The sequence below is a fragment of the Phycodurus eques genome, chromosome 4, assembly GCF_024500275.1.
Source record: "Phycodurus eques isolate BA_2022a chromosome 4, UOR_Pequ_1.1, whole genome shotgun sequence".
Taxonomy (NCBI): Eukaryota; Metazoa; Chordata; class Actinopteri; order Syngnathiformes; family Syngnathidae; genus Phycodurus; species Phycodurus eques.
This window is the reverse complement of record NC_084528.1, coordinates 5,132,857-5,150,791: the sequence shown is the minus strand read 5'-3', so window position 1 is coordinate 5,150,791 and position 17,935 is coordinate 5,132,857. Positions and strand designations below refer to the sequence as shown.

General features: G+C 40.8%; 1 protein-coding gene across 1 annotated transcript; it reads right to left on the bottom strand.

The window, feature by feature from the left end:
- Positions 1-514: 514 nt before the first annotated feature.
- LOC133401144 (polyadenylate-binding protein 1A) lies at positions 515-15,268 on the bottom strand. The gene is made up of 15 exons (XM_061673714.1): positions 14,460-15,268; positions 12,929-13,122; positions 12,636-12,751; positions 9,635-9,774; positions 3,129-3,223; positions 2,922-3,059; positions 2,724-2,819; positions 2,344-2,616; positions 2,132-2,222; positions 1,934-2,056; positions 1,686-1,828; positions 1,395-1,479; positions 1,179-1,309; positions 971-1,061; positions 515-873 (listed from the first exon to the last, which is right to left on the bottom strand). Exons 1-14 carry the CDS (start codon positions 14,650-14,652, stop codon positions 972-974), a joined length of 1,908 nt encoding a protein of 635 aa, XP_061529698.1. The 5' UTR covers positions 14,653-15,268; the 3' UTR covers positions 515-873; position 971.
- Between the last annotated feature and the right edge of the window lie 2,667 nt (positions 15,269-17,935).

Here is a 17,935-nt window from a genome sequence, read left to right as displayed (position 1 = left end):
CGCCCCCCTCCAGGAATAACTCATTGCATCTATACGATTTACGTAAATGGCCTATTTTGAGTTCAAAACGGCAAATTTTGCAGACAGCCAGCTGATTTGCATGTTTTTCACAATCAGCGGTACAGTATTCAGTTTAATATTGGGGTTGAAGTTTTGCAGAGTTGAACTCTACTGAACTCTAAATGTGAGCCATTTATCAGTTCCACTAAAATATGTTAGAAAAAGCTCTGTATAATTCAGCCCTACAAGACTGAAAACATAAAAAAAATAAAAATGAAAAAAAAATAGCTAAAAGTTTTGGATTGCATATCGTATTGTGCAAGTGGTTGTCAGTGATTTTTCATTAAATATTGAGTTTGGGGTGCGATGTTGTCCTAATGTTTTATATTGACCCACGGTGAATTGAGTTTGACACCCCTGAAATAGATGTTTAAACCGTCTCTTAACAAATGTCGTCTCTTAACAAATCTCTTATCAGTGTTTAAAATTTGGACAAAAATAATTCAGACAAGTATTTGAATGAGAATTTATTAGCCAGTAGTTAACTATAAACTTTCAAAAATGCTCTGGTACCTCCATCCCACACAATGGCTGATAATCTGAGCATTTAACACAGTAAAATGACATAAAACAGAGGAATGCATTCAAATTTAATTACATTTTACCCATTTTGCTTTTTTTTTTTTTTCAAAAACTTTTTTGTATATGATCAAGGTCTAGTCAAACCATCCCTAGACCTGGCAGAGTAAATGTTTTTCTTTTTTTTTTAAGAAAGAATTTATCATTTTGCAATGTTTTCAGTGTTTTAGGTTTTTCAATGTTTAATTTTTTTTCTCTTTTTCCATCGGTGAAGCAGGTTTCAAAATGTTCAATCTGTAGATAGGAATAATAAATTAATGGTTACATATTCATTGTAATAAGACGTAACTCTTGGGCATTGTGATTAAACCAAATGAAACTCCTTACACACCTTAGACACTGGGAACACCAGCAGGAGTGGTGGACTTCTGAGCAGCCTCTTTGGCCTGGTGGGCCTGGAGCACGGCAACAGCCTCATCCACCTAAATCAAAACAATGCTGAATGAACTTCACACAGGTTGGTGTTGAATTACAGTAAGCCCACACACTGTGCAGAGGAAAAACGGAAAATCAGTTTTGTTTTCAAGCCATTCACTGACCTTTGAGCGCAGGGATTCGGGCGATTCAAGCATGTGAAGAAGCTCAGAATTGTCTATTTCCAGCAGCATGCCAGTGATCTTGCCCGCCAGACTTGGGTGCATGTTCTGAATCAGGGGGAACAGTCGCTCACCTGAGGGAACAACAAGTGTTATCTTGAATCAGTGGAGCCACTCAGAATGTTAGTTTATCTCAAAACAAGCATATAAACTACTGACCCAGCATCTGCTTCTGTTCCTGAGGAGGGGCAGCAGCCAGCATGGAGGCAGTCAGAGGCTCCTGTCCTTGGACATGGACAGCAGGCTAACAAAAATACACAATTGTTATCTGAACATTCCCTTTCAAACATTAATAAAGAACATTTATTCAGCATGTCAAACTAACCATAGTGAGAGAGAGAGAGAGAGAGAGAGAGAGAGAGAGAGAGAGAGAGAGAGAGAGAGAGAGAAAAACATTATACATTCCATATTAAGTCTAGAGCTGTATTTATGTAAAAATAAAAAATAAACCTGCTGCATGGTGACTTGTGGCTGGGAGGCCATGTGCTGCTGAGGATTACGGACACCTGCGGCATATTTGTAGTGGGGCATTGCACGCACTGGGGCGGCAGTGGCCGAAGCACTGGCAGGGCGCTGGCTGAGGGCCTGGGTGGCTGTGATGCAGAAAACAAATGGAAGGAGAAAAATAAAAAGGTACATCCTCTTAATGTTACTATCATAAAAGCAAAGACTAAAGTGAGAATGCTAGTTTTACTCACGCATACGTTGAGAGGCCATCATGCGTGGGACCTGGGTGTTGGTGGTGGCAGTGGGACGGATGGTGCTGAAAGTCTGGGGCCTGGGAGCTGAAGGCCGCATTGCATTGGGCATGTTCTGGAAGTCTAGAGGAAGAATATGATATTTTAGATTAACACTAACAAAAATGTATCAACAACAATGCAAATGTTTATACTTACGCTGTGGACGCACTGCCTGAGTGGCCCATCGTGGGCTGGGACGCAGCTGGGCCAGTTGGTTGGCAGAGTAATATGCAGCACGGTTTTGGGCCTAAGGACAAACACCAATATTGATCATCTCATTTAAAACAGTTAATTCCTAACTATTAAGAGACTATCAGCCACACACACACAAATTATCATTCCAATATGCTTGTCTTCCAAGGACTCACCTGAGGTAGAGCTGTCATAAAGTAGCCAGAAGGTGGAGCTTGTTGATAAGGGTTGAGGACAGGGTTAGGCACAGCTCGGACAGTGGCCATCCTCTGCATGTACTGATTGGTTAGATGGGCCTGACGCTCTTCTTTGCGTTGAGCAAGGGCCACATACAACGGCTTAGTGGCAACAATACGCCCGTTCATCTCTGTTACAGCTTTAGTGGCCTCTTCTGGAGAAGAAAAACACACAAAGCCAAAGCCTTTGCTGCGGCCACCCTCCATCATAACCTGCGGAGGAAGAAACTAAGCTGAGTGGTGCAAAAGCATCATCAATTCATCACTAGTTTTTTCAATTAAAAAAAATAAAAAATTGATTGATTCCTACAAGTCCTAACCTTAGCACTTGTTATTGTCCCAAATGGAGAGAATTCCTTGCGCAGTCGCTCATCATCAAGGCCATCGTCCAGGTTTTTCACATAGAGATTGACACCCTGGAATACAAGTTCACAAGTTGCTCTTGAGTCTCAATTTTGAGTTTAAAGTTTGAAGGAAAGAAAGGCATCCCAAGTGTAAAATTTTCCTTTCAAACCAACCTGGTATCTCGTCATGCGATCCTGTTTCATCTGCTCAAATTTGCGCTTGAGCTCATTCTGGCGCTCACCCTTTTTCTGGGCACGACCCACATAAACTTGTCTGCCATTCAGTTCTTTACCATTCATGTCATCCACAGCCTACAAAGACAAAAATAAAATAATAAAATCACCCATTACGACATTCAACAACACTGCCAAATTTCCTACCTTTTGTGCATCTTCATGTCTCTCAAAGCTGACGAAACCAAATCCTTTGGATTTGCCACTCTCGTCAGTCATAACACGGATACTGAGTGCTGGGCCTAAAGAAAATGAAAATGGCAAAAAATAAAGACCTTTTGCCCAACTTGGTAACGTGTCAAATATTCCAGTAAATATTTTCATTCATCCAGCTCAATTTATTCTCAGAACATTGAATCAGTTGCAACTGGACAGTTCTAGTTGTCTGAGAAGACATTTTGCCTCTAACGCAGTGATTCTTAACCTGGTTTAGATCGAACCCCAGGGGTTCGGTGAGACAGTCGCAGGGGTTACTGTCCCGCAGTAATGTTCTTGACAATTTTAAAAGTAATTTCTATAGGTTAGCAGCCCTCCAGTCATAGTGATAACCACAATTTTACTAATAATTAGTTTTACATTTAATGTTAATAATTAGTTTGACATTTAATGTTAAAGCACTGTGTTGCATTTTTGTATGAAAAGCGCTTACAAATAAAGTTTGATTGATTGGTAATTCCTTTCGGTGTTTTGGCTTCCGGTTTCTCCGCTTCGGTTTTCGGTCAAGAATATTCATTTTTGTGCATCATTTATTTTCAACTTTGTGGAAACAGTTTGGGGATGGCCCCTTCCTGTTCTAACAGGACTGTGCATCAGTGCACAAATCAAGCTGCATAAAGACATGGATGAGAGAGTTTGATGTGGATGAACTTGAGTGGTCTGCACAATCCTGACCTCAACCCTATAGAACACTTTTGGATGAATTAGAGCTGAGACTGAAAGCCAGGCCTTCTCGTCCAACATAGTGTGTAATAGGGCCGCACAATATATTGTTTGAGCATAGTCATCGCGATGTATGTGCGCGCAATAGTCACATCACAGGGTCCGCTGCGATGTTGGTGTACTGTAATATAAAGTGGATCAACGAATATAAAAAGTGACCAACAGAGGGACCTGTGTAAGATTAGCATCCATGTTATGATCATTTATAACATTTCAAACAACACACGGAGCAGCCCCGGGTGTTGTATATTTATCTCCCTTGTAAATCAACTATGAAAGAGGATGCAGAAACAATGTACACCTGCTGCTTTTCTTATTTCGCTCTTCAGAATGTAGGCAGGCTCACCGCAGCTGCGCGTGTGCTAGCTGCGTTCAGGGACACTACGTAAATGGGAGCGAACAAGTTATTAACAAGTTCATTTTTCATTTTTGGAATGGTGAGCTGAACTTTGAACTAATTTGTGTAGAAAATTAACTTCCCCAACACTGAACCTGTATTTTTTCAACTTGCAACATTATATATCCATCCATCCATCCATTTTCTGTGCCGCTTATCCTCACTAGGGTCGCGGGTGTGCTGGAGCCTATCCCAGCTGTCATCGGGCAGGAGGCGGGGTACACCCTGAACTGGTTGCCAGCCAATCGCAGGGCACATAGAAACAAACAACCATTCGCACTCACAGTCATGCCTACAGGCAATTTAGAGTCTCCAATTAATGCATGTTTTTGGGATGTGGGAGAAAACCGGAGTGCCCGGAGAAAATATATATCCATGGTTTATAATTATTCTTATTATTTTTTACAAAAATCACCCCCCCCCCCACAGCCTATATATAATGCATTTTTACAATGCATGATTTTGATTCTACCCATATGATCAAAACGAAGTATTCTCTATTTTTCCCCCAAAGAATTATTCTGAAGCACTTGATTTTAACACTTCATCCTTTACTTGCTCTTATTTTGGAATTCACAGCCCTACTTTTATTTAGTTAATAAGAACACACACAGTTGTGCTCTATGTTTGATTACCCAGGCAGAAGTTGTAAGATGGGTACAATTCTTTAAAGAAAACGAAGGAGCAGCCAAAACACAATTTTATTTTAATGGGAATCAAATTAAACGATCAAGCATTTCAGAAAAGCATTATTAAACGAAACATAACCATAAATAAATTAATGTTGCTGTTCATCAGTCATATTTTAAAAAGTTCACAATTTCTGCCAGACTATGTAAACTTATGCGCACAACAGTACATATATGCAGTCAGTCTAACCCCGTCATATTGGAATGAAAGTGGAGGGTACACCTTTTTTATAACCATTAAGTGGCGGTGGCATTTTGGAATGAAAGTGTCCAGCTCATAACCACTAGATGGCGGCATACATTTATAAAATGTTAAAAGTTTTTTCCATTTGCCCCTATACCCATGTATAATGCACGCTATTGACTTTTGACAATATTTTTTGTGGGGGAAATTCGCATTATAGATGAGAAATTACAGTAAATAAGGCACACATTCAACAGGTGGTACGACAAACACAACAACAAAAATGTGTCTTTTATTATGGCAATAATTATAATTTGCATGTCGGAATGAATTGTGGGAACCGCATGGCTCATTACGCTTGTGGCTAGTCCAAACTGCAGCGTCCCTATTGTCGCCTGACCTTGCTGCTTTCCGCTGTTCGGCTACTAAGGTGGAATGTTTGTTGCATACTATGTGTTTGCGCCGCCCCAGCTAATCTACAAGCTACAACTAACGGGTAAATACGATGCCAAGCTGCGGAGGCGAATGTGAGCTTTGCGTCCGAATCATCGCCTCCATGACAGCGAATAAACTACATTTTGAGGACTGTCATTATCACAGAGGGATAGTAAGACAGGAGACAGATGGCGGGGAAGCCAGTTGCTAAGCTATCGTAATGAAGTCCCAAAACATCAAATCAGAGTAAGAGTACACTTGTCACATAGGTCTGGCTTGAACCACGTTAAAGCAGAGATGAGCCAAATTTGAAAATCAAAACATTTCTAGTGGAAAACAGACAGTAGGGCTGCACGATTATGGCCTAAAGCACGATTATTTTGATCAACGTTATAATCACAATTATTAATTACGATTATTCCTCATCCATCCATCCATTTTCTACACTGCATATCCTCACTGGGGTCACGGGTATGCTGAAAGCGTATCCCAGCGAACTGCAGGCAGGAGGTGGGGTACACCCTGAACTGGTTGCCAGCCAATCGCAGGGCCCATTGAACAAACATTCACACTCATTGATACCTACGGACAATTTAGAGACTTCAATCAACCTACCATGCATGTTTTTGGGATGCGGGAGGAAACCGCAATACCCAGAGAAAACCCACGCAGTCACGGAGAAATCAAGCAAACTCCACACAGGAGAGGCCAGATTTGAACCCAGGTCTTGAGAACTGTGGGGTGGATGTGCTAACCGGTGGGCAAATGTGCCGCCTAATTGTGTTGTGTGTCATGTTAGGGAAAAATATTTTTATTGCGCTGCTTTTTAAACATACAATATGGAACAGTTTTAAGTCCAAAATGAATATCTATAGAAGAAATGATAGATAAAAATTTTAAACATTTACCTCACAAAAAAATTCTACTTTAGCAAGGGCTAACTGAATAAATACAGTGGGGCAAAAAAGTATTTAGCCAACAATTGTGCAAGATCTCTCACTTAAATAGATGACCGAGGCTTGTAATTTTCATCATAGGCATACCTCACTTATGAGAGACAAAATGAGAGAGAATTTTTTTTTTTAATTCCAGAAAATCACGTCTAATTTTTAAAGAATTTATTAGCAAATTATGGTAGAAAATAAGTATTTGGTCACTGACAAACAAGCAAGATTTCTGGCTCTCACAGACCTGTAACTTCTTTCAGAAGCTCCTCTGTCCTCCACTCGTTACCTGTATTAATGACACCTGTTGGAACTCATCAGTATAAAAGACACCTGTCCACAACCTCAAACACACTCCAAACTCCACTATGGCCAAGACCAAAAAGCTGTTAAAGGACACCAGAAACAAAATTGTAGACCTGCACCAAGCTGGGAAGACTGAATCTGCAATAGGTAAGCAGCTTGGTGTGAAGAAATCAACTGTGGGAGCACTTATTAGAAAATGGAAGACATACAAGACCACTGATAATCTCCCTCGATCTGGGGTTCCTCGCAAGATCTCACCCCGTGGGGTCAAAATTATCACAAGAATGGTGAGCAAAAATCCCAGAACCACACGGGGGGGATCTAGTGAATGACCTGCAGAGAGCTGGGACCAAAGTAACAAAGGCTACCATCAGTAACATACTAGGCCGCTAGTGACATGCAGTGCCAGACGTGTCTCCATGTTTAACAAAGTACATGTCCAGGCCAGTCTGAAGTTTGCGAGAGAGCATTTGGATGATCCAGAAGAGGATTGGGAGAACGTCATATGGTCAGATGAAACCAAAATAGAACTTTTGGTAAAAACTCAACTTGTTGTCTTTGGAGGAGAAATAATATAGAGTTGCATCCAAAGAACACCATACCTACTGTGAGGCATGGGGGTAGAAACATCATGCTTTGGGGGTGTTTTTCCTGCAAACGGACCAGGACGACTGATCCGTGTAAAGGAAAGAATGACTGAGGCCATGTATCGTGACATTTTGAGTGAAAACCTTCCAACAGCAAGGGCATTGAAGATGAAACGTGGCTGGGTCTTTCAGCATGACAATGATCCCAAGCACACCGCCTGGGCAACGAAGGAGTGGCTTTATAAAAAGCACTTCAAGCTCCTCGAGTGACCTAGCCAGTCTCCAGATTAGAACCCCATAGAAAATCTTTGGAGGGAGTTGAAAGTCTTTTGCCCAGCGACAACCCCAAAACATCACTGCTCGAGGAGATCCGCATGTTAGAATGGTCCAAAATAGCAGGAAGTGTGTGAAAACCAAACTCCACACAGGCGAGGGCGCATTTGAACTCTGGTCCTCAGAACTCTGAGGCAGATGTGCTAACCAGTCGGCCACCATGCCGCCCCGCAAGAAGACATTTGGCTGCAAATGCATCCACCAGTCCAAGGTTGATGCAACAAATACAGTAAAATAAATATTGAAGCCATAATTTAGCAATTTTAGAGTAGTGATTATGTTGTGAAACTGAACAGTAGGCAGAATTTGTTTATCCTATTACATAATAGTAGGCTTTACACGATCAGGATTTCTGGAGCCGATCAGAGAGTTTAAAAAGCCGATAACCGATCAGATCACAAGACGGAGCAATGTGTCTATTTATATGACTTGTTCATTTACTGAATATACTTGTGTACTGTATACTGAGTATTTTCAAAGGTATTCTCTAGCATTTTAGACAAAAGGCAATACAGTGACCGTGAGACGGCATTCAAGGATTGGCCACTGACATAAGTTTAAGTGTTCATTCATTCAAACTAACATTACAAAATGACAGAAATAATGGGGGCTAACTTAGTGTAATTAAATTACTTTATTGTAATTAAATTATTTCGCACACACAGAAACTTTAGAACATGATTCAACAGAACGCTGACAACTGTTAGTGCTAGTACTAGCTTGCTAGGCTACAGAACGTTTTGTTGCCTGCTTCCGAGGCGTATTGTATTAGAAGTACGTGAACATACCTCAAGCAATCCCTGAATGAATGTCCTCTCCCGAGCGTCGGTGATGACCACTACACGTTTTTCCTTATTACCCCAATAAATTTGCGATCTTTTGTTGTCGTCGCCATGGTAACAAAGTGTATCCGGTGCAAATAATGTATCTTTGTTCCTCTATTTATGCCAGTGAGGCATAGTGACAGACAGAACAAATGAATGGTCTTCTATTAGATTGCAGGAAGTAAATACAGTAATTAATGTATCCACTTTTTGTGACATTTGTTTGTAGGGGTGCCGTGAGAGTGATCAAATTGTAAAATATGTTCCTTGGCTCCATAAAGGTTGGAAATCACTGCTCGAGTCAGATCGTGTATTCTAATCAGTCAAGCCAACATTACATGACAGAAATAATGGGTGCTAACTTACTATAATTAAATTACTTTATTTTTAATTCAATTACTTCACCCACACCGAAACTTGAGAATGATTCAACAGAACGCCGGCATGTTTACGGCCAACCGCTCGTGCTACCACTAGCTTGGCGCTCTCCACTCGTGTTCGTTGCCACGGTAACGTGTGTATCCGGTTGCATTTGAGTTGACAGGATAAAGCCCAATGATTGTAAAAAAAAAACGGGATGCGGTGGGATCTGAATACAAGATTTTATTGCGGTAGTCTGACAGTGCAATTGTGAGAGCAAATGTGCCTTGTAGCCCGGGCATTACGTGTTGCCTGTCTCCGACATGTTGTCTGTCCCACACCGCCATGTTTTTTTTTTAAATAACTTTATTGGCCGTCAGATATTTACAGTCAAAAGACACGCGACAAGGCTAAAAAGAAACTAGCTTTTGGATTCAAATATACAGTGCACGCGGCGACGCGGAGTAAATGTCTTTTGCGGAGCCGATCAATGACGTCATTGATCGGATCTGCAAATTATGACAAAGCCGATCAGCATAAAAGGCTAAATATCGGCCCATACCGATCAGCCCGATTAAAAAAAAAAATTAAATTAAATAAAATTTATTTAAAAAAAAAAAAAAAAAAAAAAAAAATCGGTGTAAAGTCTACTTACCATATTTTCCAAACAACTCCTTAAGCTTTTCATCATCCATATCCTCCCCAAAGTTCTTAATATAAACATTGGTGAATTCTCTTGCACGGGCTCCGAGCTCAGCTTCCCTCTCTTTACGAGACTTGAAGCGCCCAACAAATCTATCGGACAGGGGGGAAAAAAACAACCTTTAGGCAATATTTGGATTACATTTGGACTAAAATCAAAAGATTATACGTTCCAATTTTCCACTCAGAACAGGGATGTCCTGACATACAGAAGGTTGGATGTTGAAAATTTTAATGATGCAGGGGCAACTTCGATATTGATCTTTTTAGTAGAACAAAACTAATCAAATGTAGTAAAACATATATATGTTCAGCAGTTTGATATACAGTGGGGGAAATAATTATTTGATCCCTCACTGATTTTGTAAGTTCACCCACTGACAAAGACATGAGTTGTCTATAATTTTAATGGTGGGTTTATGTTAACAATGAGACAGAATATTTAAAAGAAAATCCAGATCATCACATTTAAAAAATTATAAATGTATTTCATTGAGTAAAAGAATGATTCCCTACCAACAATAATGAATTCTGACTTCCACAGACTTAGTCTTCTCACTTTAAGAAAGTACTGCTAATCTAAAATCGTTAGCTATATGAAAAACACCTCTCTCAACTTGTTACCTGTATAAAGACACCTGTCCACAGAAATCAATCAACCAGACAAAAACCTCTCCATCATGGGAAAGACCCAAGAACTTTGAAAGGACATCAGGGACAAGATTGTCGACCTGTACAGGGCTGGAATGGGCTACAAGACCATTGGCAAAAGTCTGGGTGAAGAAGCAGTCTGTGGCTCCTCTAAAAACTAGACCTCGTGGGGTATCTCAATTATAATTAGAAAGGTTGGGCACCAGCCCACAACTACATGGGAGGAGCTTGTTAATTATCTCAAGGCAGCTGGGACCACAGTCACTAAGAAAAATATTGGCAACACACTAAGCCATAATGGATTTAAAATCCTGCAGCATCTGGAAAGCCCCCTCCCTCAAGAAGGCACATGTCCGAAGTTTGCCAATGAACCCACTGAATGACTGGGAGATGGTGATGTGGTCAGATGAGATCAAAATCGAGCAGTTTCGAATCAACTTGACTCGACGTGTTTGGAGGAAGCGGAATTCAGACGATGACCCCAAGAAAACCATCTCCACCATCAAGCGTGACGGTGAAAGCATTATGCTTTGGGGGTTTCTCTTCAAAGGGGACAGGTCAATTTCACCGACTTGAGGGAAATATGGATGGAGCCTTGTACCGTGAAATGCTGGGTGACAACCAGATAATTTAAAATCGGTAGTGGATGAGGCTTCCCGCACGACAATGACCCAAAGCACACAGCCAAGGAAATGAAAGACTGGCGAAAGCAGCAGCACATTAAGGTCTTGCATGGAGTGGCGTAGCCAGTCTCCAGACCTGAACCCCAGAGAAAATCTGTGGAGGGAACTGAAGCTTCGAGTTGCCAAGGCACAGCCTTTGAAACCGGAAGGATTTGGAGAGGATCTGCAAAGAGGTCCAAAATTCCTCCCAATGTGTCCAAACCTGGTGACCAACTACAAGAAATGTCTGACCTCTGTACTTGCCAACAAGGAGTTCTCCACCAAGTACCAAGTCATGTTTTGACAGGGGGTCAAATACCATAATTTATGTATAATGTGCACCCATGTATAATAAGCTCCCCCAAAGTTGACCTCAAAATTATGGAAAACCCTTCTACCCACGTATAATGCATTTTTACAATGGATGATTTTGCTTCGACCCATGTGATCAAAACGAAGTATTATCTGTATTTTGTTATTTTTTTCCCCAAAGAATTCTGAAGCACTTCACCTGAAATTTTTTATTTACTTGCTGTTATTTTGAAATTCAAAGCCCTATTTTTATTAGAAAATGAGAAAACACACAGTAGTGCTCATATGTTTAATTACACAGGCAGAATTTGTAAGATGGGTACAATACATGGGCCAAGTGAAACATTTTTATTTCGATGGGATTCAAATTAAACTGCCAAGCATTCCAGAAAAGCATTATCATTAAACAAAACAAAGAAATTAATGATGGTTGTTCAGTCATCAGTTGTAAAAACAATCTTTCACAAATTCTGCCAGGGTATGTAAACTTATGAGCACAATTGTACATATGCAGTCATACGTACCCCCGTCATATTGGAATGTAAGTGCAGGCTACACCTTTTTCCTAACCTTTAGGTGGCGGTGGCATATTGAAATGAAAGTGTAAAACTTTTTCATAACCTCCAGATGGCGGTATACATTCATAAAATATAAACGTTTTTTTCTATTTTCTCATGTGTAATGTGCACTAATGGAAATGTTTTTTTTTTGGGGGGGGGGGGTGCACATTATACATGTGAAATTAGGGTACTAGTTTCCCTCAATTAAGTGCAATTTTAATCTTTTGCTTAATGCGATTTTCTATAATTTCTTTCTGATATAGTTGCTCCCTGTTAAAATACACTAAAATTATAGACCATTCATGTCCTTTTCAGTGAGTAAACCTACAAAATCAGTAAGGGATCAAATAATTATTTCGTTCACTGTAATTGACACAGCCGACATCTCAGCTTTGTTATAGGTGACAAAGCAAATGGTATTTTGTTCTAATGACTTTTTGGCAACAGTCTCTACATACAGTACTTTTGTTAATGTGAATAAATACCTGACAGCTAAATTTTCTTAAATAGTAATGCAGTGAGAGAATACAAGGATCTGGATGAATTTTAATAAATCTGTATGCCCAAAGGGGTTTATGCTGTTTCAAGTTTTGTATACAGGATCTTTTGCTCTACATTGAATTTTAAGCCGTGACACACACACAATATAAATGATTACATCTTGTTAATCATATTAAACGCACTCAGATACTCTCATAGCATTAGATTACAAAAGACAAAAAGGTTAGTAAGACACTTCATTCGAGGTGTCAATCATAATCCCACTTACACTTTTCTGTCATTGAGCAACATGCCATTCATTTTCTCAATGGCTCGCTCAGCAGCCTCGTGGGTCTCAAAGTGCACAAAGCCGTAACCCTTTGAGCCATTTTCATCACAAACCACCTTGGAGAGGGAACATTTGAGCACTTCAGTAAAATTCACAAACACCATGCATTGCAAAGACATTTGACTAACAATGAGATTCCGCTGACATTCTATGTCATGCAAAGTAGTGGTGAGTATGCGAAAAACTCAAGACGCAGACCAAAAGGGTCACAAGGCAAGCGGTGCGCCGCCTACCTTACAGGACAGGATATTTCCAAATGCTGAAAACGTATCATAGAGGGCCTTGTTATCTATGGACTTGTCCAGGTTCTTGATGAAAATGTTGCCTACTCCGCTCTTCCTCAGCGAGGGGTCCCGCTGAGACCACATGATGCGAAGTGGCCTGCCTTTGATCACATCAAAATTCATGGTGTCCAGGGCTCTCTCAGCTGAAATGATAGCACAGTGATGAGTACAATTATACAAGGCACACGGCAGTAATAAGGGTAATTTTCATATAATTTTATCAGTAACGGTAAACACACTTGTAACAAAAATAACTACTTCCAATTTTTTTTTTTTTTGCCCCCTTGGTTTTACATGGGTAAACGTCTCCCATGGTGTTAGAGCCACAATTGAACATTTTTTTTTTAAAGTTAATTTGAGGTATTAATAGTAAAGGCAAACCTGATTGACAGCGCAAATGGTGGTGGCCTATTGAAATACACTCCCTTTTATAAACGCCACAGACAAAAGTGCATAAAGGTGCAGTAAGCAGTCAAGACAAACCGCTTCATAAAAATTAGTTGCACAATTCACATGTTGCCCTTCAAACTCTGTGGATACAAGTGATCCTCACTACTCAAACCCATTACACTCTTTCGGCACTTTCACAAAAATCATACATTCAAATCTCAGAAATAACACCATTCATTTTGCTGTCTGGCATTGTGTGAATACAAAATGGCTGCATCATCCTGGCACTTCAGCTCACAGATCCTTCTGGTGTATTGCAACAACAAAAAAAGCTCTCTGCAGTGGCATTAACAGTAAAGACAGCTTGAGTGACAAAGAGGACCAGGACTCGAGACTGCGACCAAATTGGTCACATATGCAACTTTTCAGCTTGTGCGATTAAAAATATCATCACATTTGCGTGAGTGCACGTTTTAATGGTCGAAAGTCACCCCCGCCCCCCATCTCTTCCTGCGAGCGCGTGCACTTGTTTTGTCTTCTACTGCTTGTTGCGGACAAAGTTCTTGTTCACAGTAACATATTTTGCAAATATCATACCTCAACTTGTTCAGTTGGTCGCACCAGTGCTACTAGTTTTTTTTTTTTTTTAGTGTAGAGCCCTGAGGACCGTTGGTAAAAGATACACACAAAAAAGAAGTCTGAAGACACTAGGATGCATTTGTTAGTTTTCATGGAAGAGCCATAAGCAATATGAGACAAATACTATACAAAAAAAAATTGCATCTTTAGATATGACATTGCAAATGTTGAAACGTCATTTAAAACCCCTAATGGCAAAGACATGCTAGCATTAAAAATTTGGGGGGGGGGATCCTTTTGATGGCTAACAACAATTAAAAAGTACTCCTGTCAGTAAAATGTTCAGAAGGAAATTCAGTGGGCCATTGTCTTTACCGTTGACCAAATTATATGAAAATGACCCATATATTCGATATCTTTATTGTAAACTGGTGAACATGACACTAAAGTTTATCTTAACTCAACTTCATAATGGAGTTAATGAGTGCTCTACGACAATCACAAGACTTACCATCAGCGGGCTGCTGGAAGTTAACATAGGCGTAACCGAGGGAGCGACGGGTGATCATGTCCCTGCATACTCTGATGGACAAGATAGGCCCCGCCGGGCTGAATTTCTCGTAGAGCATGGCCTCGGTTACGTCTGGATGGAGGTCCCCCACATAGAGGGAGGCCATGGGGTAGCTAGGAGCGCTGGGGTTCATAATGACGACGCGTGCTCAGACACAAGGACACGTAATAACAACTGACGTTGAAATACACCAGTCTTCAATGTGAAGCGGCGATCTTCTTTGTCCCGTCGTAAACGACCGGGCGCCCAGACGACTTGTTCCTTGCGTTACCTCCAAAGGTGGCAACGTGGGCTAGCTAGCCTGATTAGCAAGCTACCGAAGCGAGCGTGGCCTAACCGATGCGGCTCGTGGAACAAATGCCCTTCTGTACCGTTCACGGACAGAACAAAACGATTCGTAAACGTGTGAAGCTATTTGTGTCACAAATAACAAAAACACCGTTGTAGAAACGTGCTTGGCACAGCGATGAAATTACCACCCACGCGTGCACAGTAATGGCGGTTATATCTTCACGTTAGCTCCCCAGCATCCGTCTCGCTACGTCTTGTTTCTTCTTCCTCTTCGCGTTGCTTGAGTTGGCAAATGAAATCCTGCTTCACCGATTTTTTTTTTTCTTATAAAAATATGTCTGCGTGTGCGCTCTAGCTTTTGGTTTGTTTCATAATAATAAAATGTGTGCCGTGGCTAGCTACGGAGCACACCCGACGCAGACGGATTACAGGCATGAAAGGAAGGTCGGTGGAGGTTGTTTCTCGATACCAGTTCCAACAGCGACTGTGACGTCACATATCTCGCGATATTTCCCATCGTCTTTCATCATTTTCAGCTGCTTCATGGAAAGTCGGCTTGTCCAAACCCAGCCCCACCCAATTACTTTTTTTCAATATATAACCGATGCGAGGATCGTTTTTGGTACAATTTATTGCGTCTAGTGCTCCCAGTATGTGTCATTGTCATTACAAAAAAATAAAAAAAATAAAAAAATTAAAAATCACCATTTGGTTGCCTATTACGTTTAACGTGAAACCTCTAGTTTACATAAATGACTATGGCAAAGGTGGTTGAGGCGCACAGAATAAACAAAAATAAAAAAAATGTTTTGAAATTTTGAGTCTCAATAGCTGTGGGTTTTTGACTACTTTGATGTGAACTGCTTTACAGTATGCACAGTAACACACTTATTATTAGTAAGCATTGACTTGTTCCATGTGTCAAACTCAAGGCCTGGGTGCCACATCTGGCCCGCCGCATCTTTTTTACGTGGCCCTTGAAAGCAAATCATTTGCATCATCTTCCATGGTTCTTGTTCAAATCTGTACTAAAATTTCAAATCATGTAATAATGTTGGGATATTAAAAGGATTTTGTTACTATTATTTTTATTATTTTGCCCCCTCTCGCCCAGAGTCAGATGGGATAGGCTAATTTTCACCCATTTTCAGGATTTGCAAGCCTCATTTTGTATATTAGATATTTTTTTTTAAATCATTCAAACTTGTCAGGGTTGTTTCACATCAATGATAACTAATACTCCCGCCCTTCAACAGGCGATTGATTGTTTTTCAGTACTTGGGAGTAACGATGGATAAGGCTCTGAAACAGCGATAAGAGAAGTGGCGAGAGCTGTCGAGTCATGGGAGACTGCCCAGAAAATGCCCAGGAGAGTTTTGCTCTTAAGGACCAGGATTACCCTGATCCCACTGGAAGGGAGGATTCCAGGCAGGGGTGGAGAAACCGAGGCTTTCTGAAGCAATTAATCATTTTAAGACAATTGACCAACTATGACTCACTGCTTTGAAGCATTTGACACGCTTGAAAAAGAGCTCCATCTGCTGGCTAAACCCATGTATTGCATTTCAAGGGAACCATTCCTCAAGCTTCTTTCGTCACTGGTCATGCGTCACAGTTTACGTGTTAAATCAAGACCTAGTTGCCTATCATTGTCATCGTGTTCTTTGGAAGATAAATGCTCCAAAGGGACTTATTATAATGCGATGTCTCCTAATAGATGCTTACAGATCGGAAGGGTAAATTTGTATTTTTCTTGAAGTTATAGCAACATCCAATTTACGTGATTTTCTGCATGTTTGAACCAAGTGTCGAAACACTGCTTTGCCACGCCTCTGGTCCATTTGGTCGAATCAGATTGGAGCAGACAGGTTTGCGCCTACTAAATCTTTGTCAGGTGCAATATTAAAACAAAAATAGGCCACAATACATATTGTGAAATGAAAACTCAACAAAAGATCTAACTACAAAAATGTATTAACTTACAACTAGCCAACACACAACCATTCAAAAATCAAATATAGGTGCTGTAATTGGCATATTTGCACTGTATTTCGTATTTTTCTATATTTGACGGCAGCACAGCACAAATGCGCTGCCTGATGGCGTCAATTCTCTGCGACACAGTGAGTGAGGTACAAAGCTATGTATTGGTACACGCCCATTTTGAGCTCCGTGTGGAGTCGGACTGCGACGCCAAACTAGGGAGATGGAAGTCCTCGACGCATGTGTGTGTACGGCAACAAAACCAAAAGACCAACAATGCTGGTACATTAGTTAAGAATGCTGTGTTCTTGATAATTAATGTTAATTATCCCCTATTACAGTTAGTAGACGTTATGTGTGTTCGACCACCCCTTTTCCACTTGTTGTTCATTAACGGATTATTTTGGCACCGTGAGTGTGTATCACATCGCGGTCAATGATTTCCCTCATTGTCACTTGGTTAACAAGTGAAAAACTCTTCTTCGTTAAATCACACTAGGTCTTGATTGTTGTGTACTAAAACAACTGGTGCTGTTTGATGGGGCAGAGGTATGGCGAATTAGAGGATTTTATAGGCAACAGAAATGAGGATGCTAAGAAGAATCGAGTGAGTGACACTGAAGGATGAGAAGTGAGCACATCAGGACAGAGCTAGGAGTGAATATGAGAAGGTGAAGGAGATCAGAATGAGGTTGTATGGAGGAAGATGACCCTGCTTCGGAGGCGATTAATCTGCAGATAAAGGAAAAAGACCAAGAGGAGGAACAATGAAGAGATGGAAAGAAAATGTACATCAGGATTTGTTCCGCTTCAACGTGCCGACAGAGGACGCTCACAACAGGAGTTCCTGGAGGTTAAAGACAGCAGACTACCCTGTAGTTTAGTGGGGAAAAGGCGTAGACAAAGAAACTTTGCATTGTTAACTCATCTCTCAAATTTACCAGACATAGTCCCCTCCAAAGGTATTCGAACAGCAAGTTCAATTGCTTTGTGACTCATCTCTGTACTTTGTAAAATCCAATCTAGCCTTCAGATTCTTTTTGCTGATGAGTGGTTTGCATCATGTGGTATGGCTTGTATATTTCTCTTGGTCTTCTTCAGTGGATTGTGATGCCTTCACCCCTGCCCTGTGGAGGTTGGCA